General features: G+C 37.6%; 1 protein-coding gene across 2 annotated transcripts in view; it reads right to left on the bottom strand.

Annotated features, from left to right (window-relative positions):
• Positions 1-641: 641 nt before the first annotated feature.
• Positions 642-22,323, bottom strand: part of LOC139140900 (zinc finger MYND domain-containing protein 11-like) — a 45,861-nt gene continuing 24,179 nt past the window's right edge. The window contains exons 3-13 of one of the 2 annotated variants that reach the window (XM_070710368.1): positions 20,798-20,953; positions 19,485-19,586; positions 16,772-16,864; positions 13,787-13,930; positions 12,938-13,018; positions 12,377-12,495; positions 11,542-11,827; positions 10,841-10,918; positions 10,121-10,285; positions 8,860-9,045; positions 642-7,294 (exon numbers count right to left, since the gene is read on the bottom strand). In XM_070710368.1, the coding sequence (XP_070566469.1) occupies positions 7,172-7,294; positions 8,860-9,045; positions 10,121-10,285; positions 10,841-10,918; positions 11,542-11,827; positions 12,377-12,495; positions 12,938-13,018; positions 13,787-13,930; positions 16,772-16,864; positions 19,485-19,586; positions 20,798-20,953 (1,533 nt within the window). In that variant the 3' untranslated portion in view covers positions 642-7,171. The remainder of the gene's footprint in view (positions 7,295-8,859; positions 9,046-10,120; positions 10,286-10,840; positions 10,919-11,541; positions 11,828-12,376; positions 12,496-12,937; positions 13,019-13,786; positions 13,931-16,771; positions 16,865-19,484; positions 19,587-20,797; positions 20,954-22,323) is intronic. The other variant, XM_070710369.1, reaches the window with a different exon arrangement.

Below are 22,323 nucleotides of genomic sequence, written 5' to 3'. Positions count from 1 at the left end.
CCTTTTTTTCTGTTTTCAGCAAAACATATTACAAGGACAAAATTAGATCGACACAGAGAACAGCCGACAACAGACTTCATGTCCACAGTTATTCCTAGTATCACTCTGCATTCTGAGAAATCTGAATCCAGCTTACATCAAATAAAGGCTTTGTACAGTATAAAACTAAGTAGACTATGGCACACAAGACGTCAATGTAAAACTGTAGTTACCAGAAAGGTCATTTTCTCCGCTGTGAAACTGGACATGCTTGTTTGGTACTTTATACGTAGAACAGAAAAGTGAATCTTTCAAGTACCGTAGCCGATAGTGACAATTCTCCGTGCTGTAAAAATTTCCCCACTAGCAGAGAACATTATTGTAGCAGAGAAATTGTAAGCAGTATGGAAAATTGTCACTATCGTCCATGATATTCACAGGCAGCTTGAATGACATTCATGTTGCTATTTATCAACAGCTTTATTTGTCATCTTGTCCCTTGGTTATACAAAAATATTGCAATTTTTTCTAGTCTTTTCTTGGGTTTTTTCCCAATCTTTCAGGCGCTGGAGCTCTGACAGCAAAAAGCACCCACTGATAGAACAAACCACCCCGGGAATACCACCCATAAAGGCAAAGTTGGACAGAAAATGCAAAACGTCTACGGAAGATTGAAGCAATAAACTTTATTTCTTCTTCTTTTTCAGTAAACTTGCAAGTGTGTAACAGCTATGAACACTGAATAAAAGACATGTTTATTTTGTGCACAAAAAATCTACATTAGGAGTGGGGAAGAACGACATATCCTTGCTGACTGTACAATATATCCAATGTCAAACACTGTTATCACAGGACACAAGAACATTAATTAAACTTAGCATGTTTACAACACGCTCAAAATGTGACTAAAAGTTACCAAGTAGAAAACATCTTCTCATCTGCTTTTCTGATAAAAGATATATTATATTCACTGTTGATGCAAACCATGCAGCGTTATGCATGCAGTAGAGAGATGTGTGGAGCAAAGGCCTATAAAAAACACACATACATCAATCTTGAACAGAGATGTGGCAATCGTTTTACAATTGGTCTCACCTTGGGCCCGATTTACACTTAATGATAATTTAACAATTTAATCAATCAACATCTACATGTAAGAAACTTTAATGCTACTCTGAAAAAAAATAACAAAATACTAGCTAACGACCATAACCTGTCACTACGAATAAATTTCGAAGCATTGGGCTTCAAATAATTACCAATTCAACAAACAAAAACTTTAACAGAAACATTTGAATAAAAGAAGGACGGTAGGAAAGTATGATAGCCTATAATTTTTTTCTTTTTCTTTGTTTTTAATTTGGAAAAAAAACCTAGAAAATTAAGTTCTGCAAATGTAGAATAAATGGGAAAACAGCTACAGAGGTATGAACATTGATGAGGTTGTTAGTTCATCACAGAAGTGGAACAAATAAAGAAAAACCTTAAAATGGCATCTGGCAACATCATCTCATATAAAACTTTGAATGGAAAGAGAGAGAAAGAGAGAGAGAGAGAGAGCAGTCAACGACGGACGATGCGTCTGAAAAATGCAAGCCATGTTAGGCTGTAAACTTCTACTACAAAATATATGTAGAGTTGTTTAAAAAATGTCTGACTTCAGTAGTCAATAATCCTCTGAAAAACGACAACGTCAACATTCCATTGGAAAAGCACCAGTATTCATGAATGTTTTTGATCAACTTGTACAGTTTTTAGTGACCATATTTGGAGAGGACTACACTAACACAATGACCATATATGGACAGGTGTACACTTTTGACCATATATGGTATCACAACATGTACACTATACAATTTAGCTCCACAATCAATGACAGTCTGGTGGATATAAACACTCTTACAGGCGCTACGCAAGGACAGAGAAGAATATTATTAAAATACACTATTTTTGAATCAGAAATAAACCACTGAGACAAACATTCTACAAAATGTTGAATGAAAAGCCAAAAGGCCCCAGGATTCTAGTTCACAAAAGCTACATGCATTGTACAAGACATTTGATATCAAGACCATGATTGCGTACAATGTGTACAAATTTAAAAAGCTTTTTTTTGTGGCAACACCACAACAACCTGGCTGTTTACCACTAAAAGGCAACCTTTAAAAAAGCTCATCGGTCTATCTATGCAAGTTGAGTGCCGGCAATGTTGAGAAACTGACCAAAGCAGCTCGAGTTTAAAGAGACAGACAACTAGAAATGGATGATAGAGCTGCAGTCCGAAACACATCACCGCATAAGATCTCATTGATGCTGACTATGTACATGGCGTAATACTTCATTTTTCTTTGAAAACTATGTAATCTTTAATAGTCAATTTGCTTATACAAATGTGATAAACCTGTGCCTGTAACACACTATTCATTTCATCGCTATTGTGACAATATATAAATATATGTTCATCTAACGGGAGAATCATATGAACCCTTTCACTCCTTGTTTACCAGTAGACTAGTCAGGCCACTCAGGGGACTGTACAGTGTACACACTAGCAGTGGTGAAAGGATTATGGATATACAGCCTCATGGTTCCTGACGTTACTCGTCAGCTGTAACGCCTAGGCAAGTTGGTGAGAGTCAACATACCAAAACAAGTATAACAGAATATTAGCCATGTCTTTTGAAGGTTAACCAACGGGCTTCTAGCAGATGCCTTCATTCACCGGCTCATTGAACTATAAAGGCTGGCAGTGCCACCAACACCCATGCTTACTGACTGTCCACAAATCAGAGACATAAGACATTCAAGTATCTGCTTCATGACCCATCGACAACATTCTATACTGATAATCTATTCCCAATTATGTGTTTACTCTGAAGGATCATCAAAATTTCAGAACAAATTCATTCACTTCTGATAATCATTAAACAATTACACACTATGAACAGTGCTTTTTGCATGATTATATATATCTCTCTCTCAATGTCTTACAGTTCCCCGAAAAGCTGACTTATTGTTCTATAAATATCGTTTGCATGAGGGATCGAGATTATTTTTTTTCTGAGCTTTGAAACAAAAAATCGTCAAAATTCAATGGCAATGCCTCTTTGTAAAACCAAGTTGTGCCTTCCCTTGAGAAATGAACTGCTCTCTGACTTGAACAGCACCATATTGGGACAATTTCATTTTTACAAAAAAAGTTAGAGGTTATGTTGATGACCCCTTCTTTTGAAATATTGACATTTTGTAGTAAAGGTGAAATCACTCGCTATCTATGAATTGTGGTTGATTCTGCAATGTATAGATCTAACTGAGCAACAAAAGCAATGTCATTAGCAAAATGACAGGAATGTAGACAACATAAAAAAACAGGAATTCGATTAACCTAGTTACAATGGCAAATAAACTGACTCTGAAAGACTCAAAATATTAATGGCAAGAATCACTTTGGAGTGTCCTGAGAACAGAAAAAAAAATGATACCATTACTCCAAGATTATCATCGGTGGTAAGATGGTTCAAGTTGATGAAGAAACAAGAAACTGCCTGAAACAGCCTATTGTGTATTATAGTTATTTAATCCAAAGCTATTTGACTCTTTGGCGAGTTTGTGGTGTCGTCATCAGACCACGGCAAATGCATAGCTGAGCAGTCTGCTCAGTAGGGTTGAATGCGATGGCAGCTACGAGTAGTCATTTCCCGAAATGATTTCCAGGATAACGGTACAACCTTGCATTACATTCAACCTGCTCACATACTCTCACAGGGACAATCATGAAGAAACAAGAAACAACTAAAATCACAAACTTGAACCAAGTCTAGCGAGCAATGGGAGGGCCTGTCTTATAGTAATATTGGTTTAGCAGAAGTTAAATAATTAAGACAAAATGTGAACCCGTCAGAATACTTCTATTTGAACCAGAGCAGCTCACTGGTAATTCAACAAGTAAAACGCGGAAAGTTGAAGATTCTCCTGGTGTTTTTCAACACCTGTGAATACACCCACCAACAAAACCACTCACTGTGCCTGATGCAGACATGAAAAGTTTGCAACACACACATGCAATAAGTTTTTCCAAGCATCCCTACTTTTGGTTAAACCATGCTATAAACTTGATTTAGGCTGTCCCCTTGAACTGCACACCATTGAGGAGTCTGATTGGACAATATGATCACGTGACCTGACAACTGGCCAATCAGCAGCTGCACAGTGCTTTGTAACTGCACACCACTGAGGAGTCTGATTGGACAATATGATCACGTGACCTGACAGTAACTCTTAAGATTTTTGAACTCTTTTGAGTCAATTCTGGAATCTCTTGACAGTTCCTTGAGTCTGCCCTCCATCAATACATGTGCCTTTCTTTCTAGACTCTGAGAGAACACTCCAAAATCACTTAGCAATCAAATTGTCAATACCCGGCACATTGCACAGCTGATATTCTCCGAAATGTACATTATCTTGATGTCGGTTATTCACCTACATCTTCTGGAAATCATTACATTTCCTTCTTTACGAATAACTTCAACTTTTCCTATCATGATTCTAGCAAACCAAATTTGGACTGGTCTTCCAGCGGGAGCAGGCAGCTATTGTGAAACTGCCTCTCCCCAAAACAATGTTGATTGTACACAATTTCTCTGTCTAAACACCTATAATTCCAATTCAACACCTAGATCAATAGAGTAAAGTGTGATTACAGATGGATACAAATTTCTTTTCTCTAACCTTCGTCAGCTATCCTGTACTGTACACCAATTCACTTTCAAATACATTTCACAACCTTACAAGTTCAATCTGATACTACATATACAAATGTACAAAACAATCTGTGGAAAGTTCCATATCTTCTGACCCTCTTTGATTCATTTTCATTTCTTGCACGATTTGAATGATGTCACTGGCTGAAGTCAATACAGTTGGCTATCATGATTACTTGGGATCAGCGTTACACGGCATTTACACGCAAACTTGATTTCCTGTATCGTAATTTTGTCACTATTCCATATTTACAATATGCTTACACATACCCTAAGTGATATAAATATTTTTCGTTTTACTGTACCGCGCTTACAACTCCAGATTCAAAAAGTAAATAAGGGGTGCACCAGTAGATCTTGGGAAAGGGGTTGTTAGAATCATCTTCTTGGATTTCACAATTTTTTTTTTCAAAAATAAGAGAAGAGTATGTATAAATCTTTGTGAGATTAAACTTTCTCTAGTTGCGACATGTCAATATCTTGGACTTGGACAAAGAAAAGGCTGCAAGATATTTATCAAACAGTTCTCATTTCTATAGTTTTCCATTGCTGACCATCCCCCTCACCGTCAAAGATGCAATGATCCATTGCAACTGAAAACAATTTTGTCCGACGCGTCATTACCAATCAAGTTTCAAAGAGAGGGGTCTGAGCTTGTAACTGTAGTAAATGCGAACCGTAGATAATTTCTCATTTACACAGGACAATTGTAAGTCAAGTAAGCACAAAGTCGGGTCAATAGCACAGTACACTATGTATCTTTTCTGATCCTTTCTTACCGTTCTCTTTAACGAGTAACTTGATACAACCATTGTAATGCATAATCTATATGCTCATTCGAACACAAAAGTGCACTGGAGGAGAGAATACATAAACAAACACATGTCAAAGACATGTGTCATGTGATACTCTTCTAGAAATGAACCGATACCAGATTAAATCAAGAACTGAGCAACAATAAAAATCTTATAGAAAATAGTTTGATACAAAACCACCACCTTCTATACATCCAACAAAAATTGTAGTCTACATACAGTTATTGGTTTGCCAATCAGATAAAGCGTCTCAGAAAACCTCTGTTTCAATATTTCTCATCAAGAGATGAATTTGATTCTTGCTTTGATAAGACTTTCTCGGAGATAAAGAAGTTCACAGTCATTCTTGGAGATAAACAAGTCCACAGTCAATGTAAAATGAGGTATTCTGTGCAAAGGTTGGATGGATGATTGTGGTTACTCATGGGCTTCACCAGATTTTACGATGTTTTACTGATAACCAGAATAGTTAACAATGCAGAGTATGGCTTGGGTATGGTTGGTTTGAGGATTGGAGGAGAGTATCGTCGGGTTTGTCTGTTTTACAAGACATATCATTTCAACCACTACAGAGCATTGATGTGCCACTACATTGACAATATTTCAGTAGACCTTGACTTCTTCCTGACCCTGATCTCTGGAAAAGTCAAACACGAAGAGAATGACCCTGAACTGCTGGTCCCGTCTTATGGTTGTTCAACAGTTCTACAACACCCTTTTCACTCTCTCTCCAAACCATGTGTTGAATATCTGGTTTCATCCACTGGTATCAACATTGAAGTGAAACTACTGTTTTTTTTAAATGGGTGGGATGTCTATAGGTGACACACGATGTTTTGTGAAGTCGGTGAACATTATCAAGAATAAGTATCTACACACAAAGAACGTTCAAAACCTACGGTACATCGCACAGACAATATAGGACACTGTAAAAAATAGCAACTATTAAATGGACCTGGAAATACTTTGAAAATACACATATAAATAACATTTATAAAGTGGAAGCAACTTTTGGTTTTTTTGAAAAGATGGCAAACATGGAGCTACAAAACATAACGGTAACAAATACATGATTTTTAATAGCAAATTTGCTTCAATATTAGAAGAAAATTAAATTATGCATAAATACTGTATAAAAACTTTCTTGTCGTCTCAAACTACCAAAAAGCGACGGGTTCTAGAAAATGGCAGTTGAAAACAGAAACTGATGAAGAGATATCACAGACTACATTTTGTGAGCTCTAGATTAATTTTGCACTATGCAGAATGATTTGTAAAATGCTCTTCGCAGTTGATTTCTTGGTATGGAAAATCACAACATGCTCAAGGTAAGATTTAAATTAAGGGCACCGACAGCCACTGGTAAGCGCAGCTCACCGGCCAATATTTCTGCCTGTTATTACAGCATTTTAAAGTGGGGTCAGAGTTCAGAGGTCAAGGGGTGGCACCATCAGGATCAGTTTCTACTTGCAACTGAATGTAAATTCTGAACTTCAGTGTCAGACTGGTGACTAGGGTGTTCTGTTGTATCACAACGTGTGAGTCGTCATGGATATATGCCACTGCCTACCGATGAATTTGACCTCTAGTTGCTAGGCTAAACCATTTTGTTTTGATTCATCTCTTTCTTCTGCAGAGCTTCTTGTGTTCTTTGTGCCAGTGGATCTGCTGACAGTTGATGCTGCAGTACGAAGTGTTCCAACAGCAGTGGTACATGGCTTCCTCCTCACAGTTGATGCACTGTAATGGGAACAAACACCAAGGATTTGAACACGAATGTGAATCTGAAATTTTTCAACACAGTCCTCTAGTGGTTTGGAGGTGCAGTAGATATGGTATCAATATCACACAAAAGGCAAACACGAAGTCCCTAAATGCATACATAAATAGAGTATTCCATTCATTTCTGTGCAAATTTATGCATGTGGATCTTAATTATTCTACAGATGGCCGTACAGACTAGGTTCCTGCATTGCACACACCTTGCTTATCATGGTTTTGATTCAATGTAGGGAGCATATAAAAGTAAAAAATTTTAACATAAAGGTAATAACGTGTGCCTTGAAACAGAAAGTTTTCAGATTTTACTCAAACTTTCATCAAGTAAACTTTAAACCATTCCCTTTCAAAGTCAAGAAAAAAAATTTGATGATCACCGCACAAAACTTTGAATAAATGAAAAAACTATATGATACTGACTGATGTTTAAATGCGAAATGGCCTGTAAATCTTGTGTTTAGTGGTTTATTAAACAAAACAATGTGAAAACTTTAATATTCAACTGGTTTCAAAACTGAGGACCCACAGTAGTAGGACAGAAAATTATAAAACCAATCCAATTGTCTGAAAAACTGTCTCCAGGGTACACTGTACCTTGATGCTTTGATATTTTGTCAAAAATTGCAGTGAAAATCTGGCCAGGCTGTCCAGAGCTCTGAATTAACGGTAATCCCACATCCAGGGACAACCAAACCTTGATTTTGGATTATCAGTTTCTAGAAATGGATGTCCGATGGAATTACTGCCTGTTCATGCATGTCATTACATGAAATGTAACATAGACCTAAATGATGTACAGTATATGACCTTCATTAACAAGATCTCACATGCCATGTACAAGCTTTTATGAACCAAGATTACTGAATGTCTTTAAACAGGAAGTTACAGGACCGTGGGCACACAATAGTGGGATTACTGTGACACAGCCATTTGCATACACTGGGCGGGAGTTTTTGAATTCTCATAGCATCGTTTTGACCGGGTGATAAATTTGAATAATCATATGGGCACTTTTGTGACATATGCAAAGAGGGGTCATATGGTCATACAGGGAACACATTTTGAAACATATACATTCTCCGTCAAAAAACGGAACATTTTTACAGACAAGTTTACTTTTGACTCAAGTTTAGTCGCTATATATTCACAGACTTCATATGGGGGATTCAATGACAATGAACGCCTGAAACATGCCACACGGCAAAATTATGGGATTCTGGGACCAAACACGGCACGTCCGATCAGTAGCGTCACTTTTTCACATTTGCATAGATTTACGATAATCCAGCTTTTATAGGGGAAGTTCCTGTATAACCAGGTAAAAAAAGTTTCATTAAGGAAAGTTTGAGCAAAAGTTTAGTCTTCCACTTTTGAGGTGCATACTACCTTAATTGACTTAGGCCTGAAAGCACACTGGATACCATAACACTGAATTCTCATGGTCTGCATTGAGAACATACCAATAAGTAATTATTGGTCCAAAATATTGTTTGATTCTGTTTCAGAGAAACAATATATCCACTCACCCATTGTCTCTTCTTTGTTTGCGACATTTCTTCTTTGTTTTTGGCTTCAATTTTTTTCAGCTCCTCTTCAAACTCCTCCTGGCATTTTTCCCGCGTCTGTTTCTTAGTTCGGTCAATTTCTGCCATCATGGTGTCCTTCACTCGTGATATCGTCTGCTGCTTGTCGCTTTCCATCTCTGCCCTGAGCTGTAAACAAATAGAGATATTCAATCACTGCATCAGTGTGCAAATTCAAAAATCCTACCATTAGACAACCGGGAAGCTTTAATAGCACAAAGTGAATTAGGATGGTTTACGCGTTACTCTTTACCACATTCCCTGGTTTGTCCATTGGACATCATTATGGGACAATGCCATGTCATAGTTACACTCAGTGTGACAGTTTTCGGACAGGGTAGTGAATTTTGCTCAAAGCCGTTTCATAAATGACGAGCAGTACGAAATCTTATTACCATACCCTTCGAAACTTTATTGTGTTTATCCTCAAACTGTTAACACGACGGAAGTGGTATTTAGGGGGTCAAAGTTGCCAAATTGTTGACCCCATGTTGAGTGGGTAGTAATCGGACTGCTATCGCAGTAATCGGACGTCGTATTTGGAATGTGATTATAGGGGCTAAATATCGATATTTTGAAACTTCAAACCCCCGATTTTCAATTTTGATGTGTTTAGAAAACTGTTTGTAAAAATTTCGTGATAAATTAGTTACGTTTAATCCATGGACGACGCAACTATATTTCGACGTGTATAGCGCTTAGATATCGGACATGGGCTGTCTCTGTGTGTTGCGTTCGACACCTTGTATCGTACTGTGTGGTTAACTTCGCCAAGTTTGTAGCGCCCAAAATAGCTTCTACTGAAAAAATAACTATTCAAAACGGGACAGCAGCGTCACCTGACTTAATATGCGGTAGCATGACTTGTAAAACGCTATCAATACGGAGCGAAGTGAGTACAACGAACAGCATGTCATTAAATGTCCGAAAACTGAGGTCGTCCGAAAACTGTCACACTGAGTGTACTCTAAGGACACTGGATTTACACTGAATAGAAAATAATGGGGCACTACATGTGAACCAACCAGAAGAATCACTTTCTAACTTTGTACAACAATAATGCTACTGCATTTTTATCATGCAGCCTTATCCGGGAAATATGAAACAATGAGCATGTTGTACACTTTCCACATGGCTTGCATGAAAAATCCATACATCAAGTACGTTACAAAGACTGCATACTACTGCTAGAAAACCAAGATACCTTTTCCAGAGCTTCTGTGATAGCTTCCTCTTTCTCCTTCTGGTATTCCTGTTCCAGCCTGGCTTTGAAGTCCGTAAAGATGGTGGTGTACTTTTCATGGCAGTCGCACTTGGCGGGAGTTGGCGACTCACTACTCAAGTTGCTAGTGTTTGATGAACTCTTTCGCTGCAAAGAAACAATGAAATACACACCATGTAATAACAGAAGTTAGATCAAAGCATCGCTACATCATTTGCAGCCATCTCACAACACAGAGACGTTTCTCAATGTACTGCTTATGCTTAAAGCCAAAATTTTCAATCACTGCTTCTTGCACATTATTGTTGACATTGACTGTTACCCCGTTACTTTCCTTTGAAAGTTTTATAAGACTAATCCATTTGTTTCAACCTGTAGCTTATAAACACCTGTGTTGTCACAGATTTTGGGGAGATTTTGCTAAAAATAGGTAACTTTGCATCATTGCTATTTGCAGTGCATATTTACATTTTCATTGCCATTTATGATGCAGTTGAACAAATTAAGTCTCATAAAAATATGACTTTTTCCAGGGATAAGTAGTCTCTAAGTGAAGAAATTGAAGGTCACATAGTGTGGCCAAGGCAAAATCAAGCAAGGATTGATATACACAAAGACATCATAGGCAGTGTTTCTGGAGTCTTAAGTTAAACGAAGTATAAAAAGAATAACATGGGACCTACAATTGCCCCAACAACTTACTCTTTTAGCTGGAGTGCTTTCAGTACTGGCTGCAGGGGACCCCTGGTTAGAATCTTGGCTTGATGTCACATTGTCAGCCTATTTTGGTAGAAATGAGAATAAACATGTTACCACAGCAAAAAAGTGCAAAGTTTTGGCCCTGTCAATCATACTCTTCTGTAATAGATAATAACCAACAATTGAAGAAATGTTTCAAATCAGAAATGTAAATTGTGTAAAGATGTTAACAAGTGGAGTGTATGCATCAAATATGAACATGTTGAACAGGAAAATGTTTGCCATTATTTTCTATTTAGAAAATCCTTGCAATAAAACATCCATGATCAGTTTTAAATGATGGCACAATATTCTGGTTTAGGAAAGGAAATGAAGATACTGGAAAAAGTCTATCTGCCCTTTCATGCATATCTGAAAGGCCTGACATCATTATGAATTATTTATAACAATGCAAGCCCTGTAAGGTACACAAGTCTGTGGGACTAGCATTTACCCAACCAGCTACATAACAGTCTTCCAAAGTATATTGCTTCAATTTTGCCATCCCCTGAACATCAATGAGAGTCTGTTGAAGTTTATTCCTTCAATTTACTCTGTTTTGATCATTGCTAGGCTGTTGTGTAATGATAATGTATGTGTGTTACTTTCTATGTTCTATGTGAGTCACCATGTCACTGAATTATGTTACACATCTTTACACTCACCTGAACCTTGACCTGCTGATCTCCATTGGAACTGGACACAGCATCGTCCTGTTCTGTTTCCTCAACTTCCCTCGACCTCTTCCTGCTTTTGTACGCCTTGTGTGACTTGTGTGTCTTTTCAGGCCTCTCCGGTTTTTCCGTTTTTCCAGACTTGTCCCTGGCTGCGAGGAGGACCTGGTGTCGTTTGAGTTCCTTGCAGGCACTGTGCCAGCCTGGAGTTGCTTTGATTTTCAACTGTTTGATGTCTGTGTCAATATCTTTGATATTTGATTCTGCAAGCCAGGCCCTGCCAGTGACCAGAAGCACAGATACATTCAACTGTCTATGGTCATCAGCTATCGCACTTAACGGTTCACAATCTACAGTACATCTTTGATGTTTAAACCCCCACCCCTGCATTATTTTCACATTTTTATGTAGCTTAAAATGCCCGGATGGCCTCTTCATTGTTTAAAATATTTTTCTAAATATTTGAAACTTTGAATCATCATATAGCATGATATATTAACTATTCATAGATTGCAAGATGTATCAGTGTAAAAGCTATTTCAGCGAGGCAGCAGTAAGTGTATCACCATGCAGTAGTAAGCAAAGCCAGGCACCTATATCACTCTATGAAGATGGTACCCTCCGTATTCTCATATATCAAGAACTGTTATATTCTACCTTCTGAAAGAGATTCAAATCCATATGGCCATACAGGGAAAAGCATTCCCCAATGAGCTGTTCATTCTCCCCTCTTACTGACGGCAATAATGTGATGATCTTATTTGTTGTATCTAGAAGCAATGATGAAACAAAAGGAAGACATTCTTACACATCATCAAGAACCCACCTTTGATGTAATCCCCCGAAGAACCGGACATCCACTTGGTCCTCTTTACGCTGTATCACCTTGGCAGGCCAGTAGCCAAATCCTTTCATTTGTGCCCAAACCAGATCATGCGGATTGGTCTGAGTGTAATTGAGAGGAAAGACAGAGCGATTTTTCAAACTTTGCTCAGAACCAGCAGGATCAAACTGCTGGTCTAATATCTGTTAAGCTTTTCACTCCCCCACCTCCCTGTCATAAGGTCTACATCCACCATTGATAACAATGGGTTTGGGCTAAACCATTGTGGCAAAAAGGTGATAATGAATTTTCGTGTGCTCTACTGTATCTTTTGAGTACCACGTGACAATATCAAACCATTATTTACCAGTAGCACATATGAAATGAACACAACATTTAACTCCTTTGTTTTCAACATTACTGTTGTACATTTCACAATCCTGCAGGGTTATTTTCACCAAAAAGAAAACCTATATACCGGTAGTTCAGCAACAGGTGTTACGCAGAGAAACATGTCAATAGCTGTTAGGTCTGATAAATAGGGTAGCTGTGGTCCATACTTACACATGGTCTACAAAACCAGTCTTTTGTTGTCCGACAGTTTGACATCTTGTAACAGTCTTTGCAGATTCGGATCTCTTGGATCTGCTCAAGAAATGGACAAGGTCATCAGAATCAAGAATGGAAATGCGGAACAAAGCAACATAGAGCTCAGTGTGCTTGGACATAACAATGCTTCAAACATTGAAAATGATTATACCCATGTAACAAAATAGATTGCTGCACTGAATGATTGAGAATGTGGGATAAACCAAATATCCAGCACATGTTGTGTGAGTGATCACATAACGCCAGTCTTTGTGGTAGGAATGTAAATAGAATCTTTGAGACTGCGAAATTTGTATGAGGGTTGGGACTCCTCAAAGTACCAGAGTAAGGACCCCTTAAAATCAAGGAGTCCAAGGAACACACTATTCAGTTAATGCAATCCCTATCAAGTATTGACTTTCCTATGTAGTGTGACACTTAATTATGGTGAATCCAATGCCCAGGATTTTTACAAGACTTTATCTTGAGAAGAACTTTTTATATGTCCAATCCTCGATCGGTATATCGACAAAGCATGACATGTGGGCAGAACAGACTTGCAATTGCTGCCCAGTATTGATTGAGAAACAAAAGTTTAAGATTATTAAAACGTCATATTTTAATTCGGACATTTAGAATCACATTTGGACACACCTGATGAACACAGTGCCCATTTCACTTACGGGATCAATCAAAGCTTGTCTGAGGGTGCCTGCAGGGATGACTAAATACAAAAAATACAAACATACCCCCTAGGATAGCGTGGCATTATACTGCAGCTTTGGCCACAAGTGTTCTTAACATTGAAGATGAAAAAATACTCACATCATGTTTGCCGTCGTCTACAACCATGTCACAGAGTTCTACCCTCTCACTGTCTGCACCATAGTACACAATGTTGTTATGCAGCATCAGGGCCGCATCCCCTTCAAAATCTTCAAGACACCGGTATTTGTTGTCATCTACTTTCTGCAAGGTGGTGAGAAAGACAAATGAAAAGAAAGAAAGAATCAAGAGAGGAACATACTTTTTTATTCTCAGTCAGTAAACTGTGGGTTACTGAGAATGCTACTTGCAATGAATAATATGAAACTGACGTGTTTCTATTGTGTCGCCATCTCGTAGAAGTAACACTGCCGTGCACAAGGTCATTCTTGGAGAGTGCATTTGCTCATATTGCTCTTTGAGCCAAAGTGTCAGTATCTGACATTTCAGATTCATCAGCTTGAAACAACTGTGCATTTCAAAAAGAGCCTGAAAGTCTTGCCCTGAAACCAGCCTTTTTTTCCGCAATTTCAGGTGATCCGCACATAATTCCATTGTCAAGTATGGACAATCGGCCTCAAAATAAGATGCATAAAAAATGTTACAATAAGACAGGGACACTTTAAAATCACTTTGTTTGTTTAATGTCCATTTCTTTACACCTGAACTTGCATGTTATTGTGCTCATTTTGGTATCAATTCTGCTTTTCGATCTACATGATCGCCTTTTCTTTGATTACCTTGCTCTAAGTGCTTTATAACGATTTTATGATTTTTCTGAATTCAATTTTTAATTTGTGTAATACTTAAATATTCAATTAGTATAGACAAACTGCAGTGTATAAGTTGATATAAGTTTACCATTCATCATGGTTCAATGTAAAGTCAATTCATTAACACAATATCATCTCCTTATCTCAACTGAGTGCATTGCCATTGCATTTAAGATGTATGAAGAAGCAATCGTGTGAATTTCATCCCCAGAGAATACACTCAATTTATCTGCTATTCAACATGGTTACGTACAGTTCACTGCACCTATTTCTAGGACATAGCTGATCCAGATATTGGTGAAATACCTGCCGCAAAATGGATGCAATCACCACGTCGTCTGATTGAACACCACAGTATCGACTTATTGGGTTTTCTTACTATTTCTACAAGCCACATTGTAGTGGCTTCTTGTTTGTTGAGTAAGGCCAGAAACACTATATTATAGTTCATTGTATTATCTACCAGGACAATATACTAAATTGCACAACACTGTCTAATAAATCATGTTACTCTCAACCTAACAAAGTCAAACGCAACTGTACATGTCAATGTTTCAAACCTGTTCACCCCTAATTTGCTGTAAACAGGTCCACAATTGCTATTGATAATAATGGGTTTTGACCAAACCATAGTGGTTAAAGGGTTAAAAGCATTCACATCTTCCTAACTTCTTTTGATTTTTCATAGTTATATTTGATTTGGCTGCTCTTTCTGCCTCTGTCATGAAAGAAGACTTCTCAGCACTGGCTAGCCACGACTACTGCAGGGGAGTATACTAATGTATCTTACATACACATACACCGAGGTAAGCCTTGAAAAACTCACAAAACAACACAGTATAGAAATTATGTGTACTCCATAATCACTGCAGAGAAATTTAATGATGATGATTTTGTAAAAGAATGTTAGGTTGCAAGGTCACAGTATCATAAAGCAAGAGAGAGAGAGAGAGAGAGAGAGAGAGAGAGAGAGAGAGAGAGAGAGAGAGAGAGAGAGAAAGAGAGAGAGCACGCACAGGTTACCCAGCAACATCGCCAATCAGATGAAAGCAATCTAAGAAAAAACTACTTTGCCACAATTAATATTATGCACCCACAATAATACTAATGTTATTAGCATAATATCTCCTTAGGGATTTTTTTTACTGTGCAAGCTCTGTTGATTAAAAAAAATTGCAGTGGGGTTTTTAAGTATGGATGTCACTAAAGTGGACCAGAAGTAGCAATGTTCCATCCCATGACAACGTAATTACAATGTAGCTGGTGTATGTTCAATTTCACCGGGGTGTCAGGAATGTCAGTTGTCACTTGAAAGACTCAAAATCGACACCCCTAAAACACTGTAGTGGCCAAATGACATGCAACCAATTTACCATAACCATTGTCTGCTTCACTGCTTCATGTTATGGACAAAGTGGACCCCACTGATGCGTGAACCTTCCTTTTCAAAGTGAACTTGACTGTGCAGAACTGAACGACTGACATGACACGATGGTGAGATATAATGTTGCCCAGGTGGTTGCAGTTCTACTAAAATCTACAGTGTCGAATGCAAGTGGGTATACACATCCTATTTTCAGTCCTGCGTTAAACCACTTTCAGGTCATGTACGTTGAGTGTGTCCTTGTTGTGTAGGGACAGCGTTTTTCAATAAGTATATGTGTACGATTACGTAGACACAAATTTTTGCATATTTCATCACAATTAAACGTGAAATATGTAGGACTTTGCATCAATGGAACCTTGGGCTAGGATGTGGTGCTTGTCCAATCATGAACAAAACGCTACTACATGTACAGAAAATCATGGAATGTACCTTTTTTGACATTAAAAGTGGAACTGCATATTTTCTATACAAAAACAGAAAATCTAATTAAATAAATCACACTAGCTGTGAGTGGGCAGTGCTGGCACAACTTAAATGAGTTGCAGAAATGTCAAATGCTCAGATCTGCATTTACTGAGGTCTGAAACACGTACAGTAGCCGAGGGTGGAATTTGTCAGCAAGCAGACAGACTGATGTTTGAATTGCATAAAGGTGACAGACAAACAGACTGCTCCCCATTCATGTGATGTAAAAACCAGACATGCAATGAAGTACATCATAAGAAACAGATTCAAACCCTTGAATCTACACAAAGGCAGTCACTTTTGCAATTTTAAGACATTCAGCAACAGGATTTGGTAAAACCCCTTGTTTTTCACTAGGTTGGCTGAACCTATGCACAGAGAACGTAGTAACAGAAAGGATGACGAATAGAGGTATCTTACTTGCTGCATTGTGCTAAGATCCATGTGGGTGTGAACTAGAGAATAGAAATATGGAGTGTCCTTCAAGTTCAACTTCTTGTACAGTTCGCGGGCCTGCAAGGAAATATATCCCGGATTAGAAATCACACTTCATATATTGAAATACACATATTGAATTGACACTCTGGTAATTTAAATCTACATGTAAGAGAAGAATTTGGATGCAGAGAATCGGAAGTAACATGTACTGAGTCCTTCTAGGTGTTTGTACCTAGGATTATCACTGATAGAGAAATGAACATTAGGTAATTCTTCAAAGGAAATGTTTTGTTCCCAGCATCTTACTCAGATTGTCAATTTCATTTCTTCTAGGGTTCGAATTTCATACGTGTAGAGTATTGCTAAAGCTGGCACATGTCACTGAAACTGGCCTGGTATCAGTGTATTTTATGATAAAAGCCAGGCTACAGGTTTAAAATGTTGATTCCTTTACACTGCCAAATCAAACTTCAGGTATGATAATGTAAGGTCACAGTTCTCATATTTTGGTCAAATGCAGATGGCAGAAAATCCAAAAATGACATACGACTATCAGTTTTCATATAGAGTCTTGCAGTGAACCTTTGGTAAGGATATTTATGAAAGAAATCAATGCATACATGATGCTTCGATTTATCGTTGACTGACACTTTGAAAAAAAATTCCTGCATAAAATCTCAGTGTAACTGCATTTATTCCTTGCAAAATCTGTACAGTCAAGGATTATCACTTTAACCCTTATCCTGCCTACATGTAGTTCATACCGGTATGTCATCATCAGGTCGAGTTGGATAAACCTTTGAGCGCCAAAGTCAAATTTTGACGCATTTATCTTATGTACACCAGTCAATTTTTTCCTAATTTTTGCTAAAATTTTGCTAAATATCTGTAGCCAGTGTAATGTGATGATGTCCACTCAGTCAAAAATTATGAAAAAAATTACATAAAAATTCATAAAATTGGTAAAATTTTGCACCAAAATTTTTGGCGGGAAAAATTACAGCACTCAAATGGTTAAAACTAGAGAGGCGTAACATGTCCTGTATATTGCATTTTACAAAGACTTGAGCATTGAAGGCCCCTGAAAACATAGTTACTGTAAGTGCACACATGATTTTTACTGACATAATCTGCTACAGCATACTACGTCAAGTACGTAAAAATTTGTGTATGTTTTGGCTAAAATACCACCTTGAAGTAACAGGCTGCAGGATACCCACATTGCAATTATTAATCGCTTCGAGTGGCTGTCAACCATATTTGAAGTCACAACTTCATCGTCTATCATAATGATTTGTCGAGGACAAATTTCCCATACATTTGCATCCTTGAAAAGATGCATGCTAATTGCACAAGGAAATATGTTTATCTATACTGCTGAAACCTGACAACCAGTCTCTCAAATCAAGCAAGTTTCTCTTCCCTATAAGCTCACTGTCCCTTTCATGGTGTAGGAAGTAGGTACTGTATTTGTAATTGGATACCTAAATACTATCAAAATCCTGCTTGGAAACGCTGGATTAGTCTTTTGAAAAATCCTGCTTGTGCTGTCATCAAACATGAACATGTAAACTGTTACAAATCTATGACAACACTCTTCCTGCTGGCCTCATTGATTACAGTATGTATGTAAAACTTGCGCACTTTTTGAGTGAAACGTGACACAAATTACCTGTATCTACATGTACATGTACATACATGTACATATAAAAGAGACAGAACCAGTGACAGATATACACAAGCAGACAGACATACACATAAATCACATGATCATCACAATGGCACCCCTGGGTGCTTCAAGGTGCAGATGGGATATAAATTTTTCATTCAGTTTGCATCATAAAAAGTAAATGAATGATCCTTTCTGGAAGGCATGGTAACTTGATCCATGTAGTCATGCAATAAATCCTCTGTTCTTCCTATATTATAACTTATACAATTAATGTCCTGACCTATGACCCGGTGTCATCTCACAACAGAGTTTGGTTTAATAAATTGAACAAAACACACAAATTACTCATGCAAATAACATTCTAACAGCTACATTTCCTTGACAAATGCAAACTGATAAATAATTCAATAAGATTTAATCAAATCTGCTTAACTTATCCTGCACATCTTACCCAAACTGCCGAAATTATTCACGAAGGCCATGCACACCAACGGTCCAAGCAACACCAATACAGACTGTCGCATGCATGAAGCAGCTGCTCTGATGGAAGGGAGTTACCATGTTTAGGGTTGCCTTTGTGTTGAAAGGAACTTATGTGATATTCAGTTCCTATCACTGAGTTCCTAGAAGTTTCGATCAGATCTACCATTTCTCACTTACATCTGATGGATGAATAATTAGTAATATATTGTTGCTTCATGTTTTTGCTTATGATTAGTAATCTAACCCTTTAAGCGATAGATTTTGGATTGCCCATTTTGTTTTGAATTGGAAGGCTGCACTTTAACCCCTGAAATAATGGTGAGAGGGGCACGCTGTGATGTGGTAGACAACTGTAGGTTGAAACACAAAGGTCAAAACCCTAGATGGTAACTCAGCTCCTCCAGAACCTTCCATCCCCATTTTCCTTGCTTATGGACTCAACCATACCATTGAGCACAATGGGGTTGGGCCATTACTCAAAGGGGATGGAAGGATGATGCATGCATTTTGATGTAGTAGAACTTGAACTTTGAAACTTACTGAATGGCTGCATCTCACCTTCTCCTTCATTCTCATCAGAGCAAAGCCAAGCAACTTGTTGACTTCCGATCGACCGATCATGTGGTTCTTTTTTCGACAGGCCTGCAATAAAATGTTGTCAAGGAAACAAATATGATTGTGAGAAAAAAAATTTTCATGAGTGAAAACCATATACTCACATGCACAAAATAACTGCAGGTGTTATTTCTGTGTGTAAAATGATTGCAGGCGTCATTTACCGGTATGTACATATATGCTACTATATAATGTATATAATATACGAGAGTCTGTGAGAGTGTTACATTATTTGGTCAAACCTGTACATGTGCCTACATGTACTTACCTGTAAACAAGCCCTGCAGCTGACTTTAATACCAACTAAACCGCCCAACTTTTATGCTAATTAAACTATGGCATCCTTTTCTTCTATTTAATTAATATTCATACTTCCTTTCCAAATCATCACCTAACGACTGCTATGATATGCAAATTAAGCAAATAATTGTTGAACTGACATAAAACCGAACAGATGGAAGTTTCATCTTTGTCTTTAACTACAGGAAGTTATGCTCACTGTGCACGTATATTGAACAAATACATTCTGATTGAGATGTTATTTTGTGATTCTGAGATACATTTACAGGCCTTTGAAACCATGTTTTTGTTAGGGCCGGTACCCCGGTAACATTTACCAGGGTTCCCCAGTCCTTTTACCGGGGTTCCCCTTGGTATATCAATGCCATCAGATTTAGGGACAGCAGAAATGTTACCGGGGTTCCCAAATCATTTACCAATGTTCCAGAACCTTAGCAAAACATTGTGAAAGCTGAGATGACCAAAATAATAACATCCAGTAAAACAATATTTCTGAATCGAAATTTGGGAAAGATCTAAAAATATTTGACCCATGCTACCCTGTACCAGGATATCAAATCAACATTACTCTAGGGGGTATGGTTCTCTTTATCCATCACGACTGACTCCCTAAGATTAAGAAGAAAGGCTCAATATACATGAGGCACACCTCAGTTTCTTCCATCACAGTTAGAAACTTTTCGTTCATTTAGTTGTCTAGAGTGGATGAGTTTAAAACTTACAGTGGGGTGTTCAGTACTCAGATAGCTATTGTATTTTGGCAAATCGCCGACCCATTTTGAAAATAATCTTACCCTTTCTCTGCCACTTTTTGACAAAGGGGTAGAAAATAATCCCTAGCTTCCATGGAAAGCCTTAAAAATAATGTATGAAATTGAAGTGTACTTCCATGACAATGTGTCTTTGCAGTTTTTGTCATCTGCAGAAACACCACTTACCGTACAGACAAAGCAATACCAGTGCCCGTGCTCCGGAGGCGGTACTTTGTTCTTTTCCAGGCACTTGGGATGAGCAACCCGGAAACAACCATGGCAACGGATGACATCACCTGCTTTGTGGCATTCAGTGCAGTACCAGTCATGATCATCTGTCACCTGGGCAATGATGAAATTTTTTTTGCAGCCATTATTAGTTTTTGATCATATGAGTTCCTTTGCAGACGCAAGCCATTTATTTCACACTTCAGTGCACATGAACATGTATACGGAGTATGAAAAGAAGTGAGAAAGATGACTGCACCTAACACATCTGATGGACATATTTAAATTTTTCCACTCTACCTTTCTCACAGACAACAATATGGTTGCAGTAGATTTTGTTTGACATGGTGGGAAAACGTGAGAGAAAAATGCAGGTATTGTACCTGTATATAACTGAAAAATCAGTAAACATCTACAATTACAGCCCTGTAGTTTTTAAAAACAATTTCTTTTCAAATTTGACAAAGATTTTACATGGATACCGTGTCTTTCTACCTACATATTGGAGAGACAATTCAATGTTGCTCCCTTTCAAGGTCTTCTTCAAATGGAAAGAATTTTAATGACGAGAAGCAATTACATTCTTGTACGACCATTTATTTCATGACTCCACAATCATGCATATCATGTCCACTGTTAACCCTTTGAGCACTGTAATTTTTTCCCGCCAAAATTTTAGTGCAACATTTTACCAATTTTATGAATTTTTTGTAATTTTTTTGATAATTTTGAACCAAATGGACATCGCATTTCATTGGCTACAGTTTTTTCTCAAAATTTTGGCAAAAATCTAGGAAAAATTGGCTGGGGTTTATTTTATTAAGGGGACAAAACTAGACTCTGGCGCTCAAAGGGTTAAATATTTCATAATTTGCTCTGAGACACAACCTTGAAACACACCTCTTTCAAACAGTACAACTCTCTATCAAATTACTACATGCAAAACGTCACCCTAATGAAATTAATGTACATCTATATATTATTTTCTTGATAGCCTAGTCACCTTGGATTGGTGAACCCTGGCCAACGTACTCATTACATATTCATATCCGAAAGTACTGATATCATATTATCAAGGACTGAAAGGAGATTTGAACTACAATATCGTTTTGCCTAATCTTACAAAATGTATGGCAGATCAACAGTTGACATTTGATGTTGAAATACAATACATGTGATTGCTTCATGTTGTTGTCATCATTTTTAGGTTTTTAACTGAAACTGTACCGATCTCATTTTAAATTTGAACCATTTCAGCTGCATTGTATTCTGATGAACAAGCCTTTACAACTAGAAGACAAATGTTAACAGTGACACAAATATTTGAGTTATCATACGACTCATACATGTATCCTTGAGGGGAGTTTTACTGAGATACGTAAAACCACATGAAATACATGAATGATTTAACTTCGGTAAAATATGATTATGAAATATGAACAATGGTCTCGCCTGATATCTACGTCATTAAGCAAAATTTACAC

The sequence above is a fragment of the Ptychodera flava genome, chromosome 9, assembly GCF_041260155.1.
Source record: "Ptychodera flava strain L36383 chromosome 9, AS_Pfla_20210202, whole genome shotgun sequence".
Lineage (NCBI taxonomy): Eukaryota > Metazoa > Hemichordata > Enteropneusta > Ptychoderidae > Ptychodera > Ptychodera flava.
This window is presented reverse-complemented; position numbering and strand designations above follow the sequence as displayed.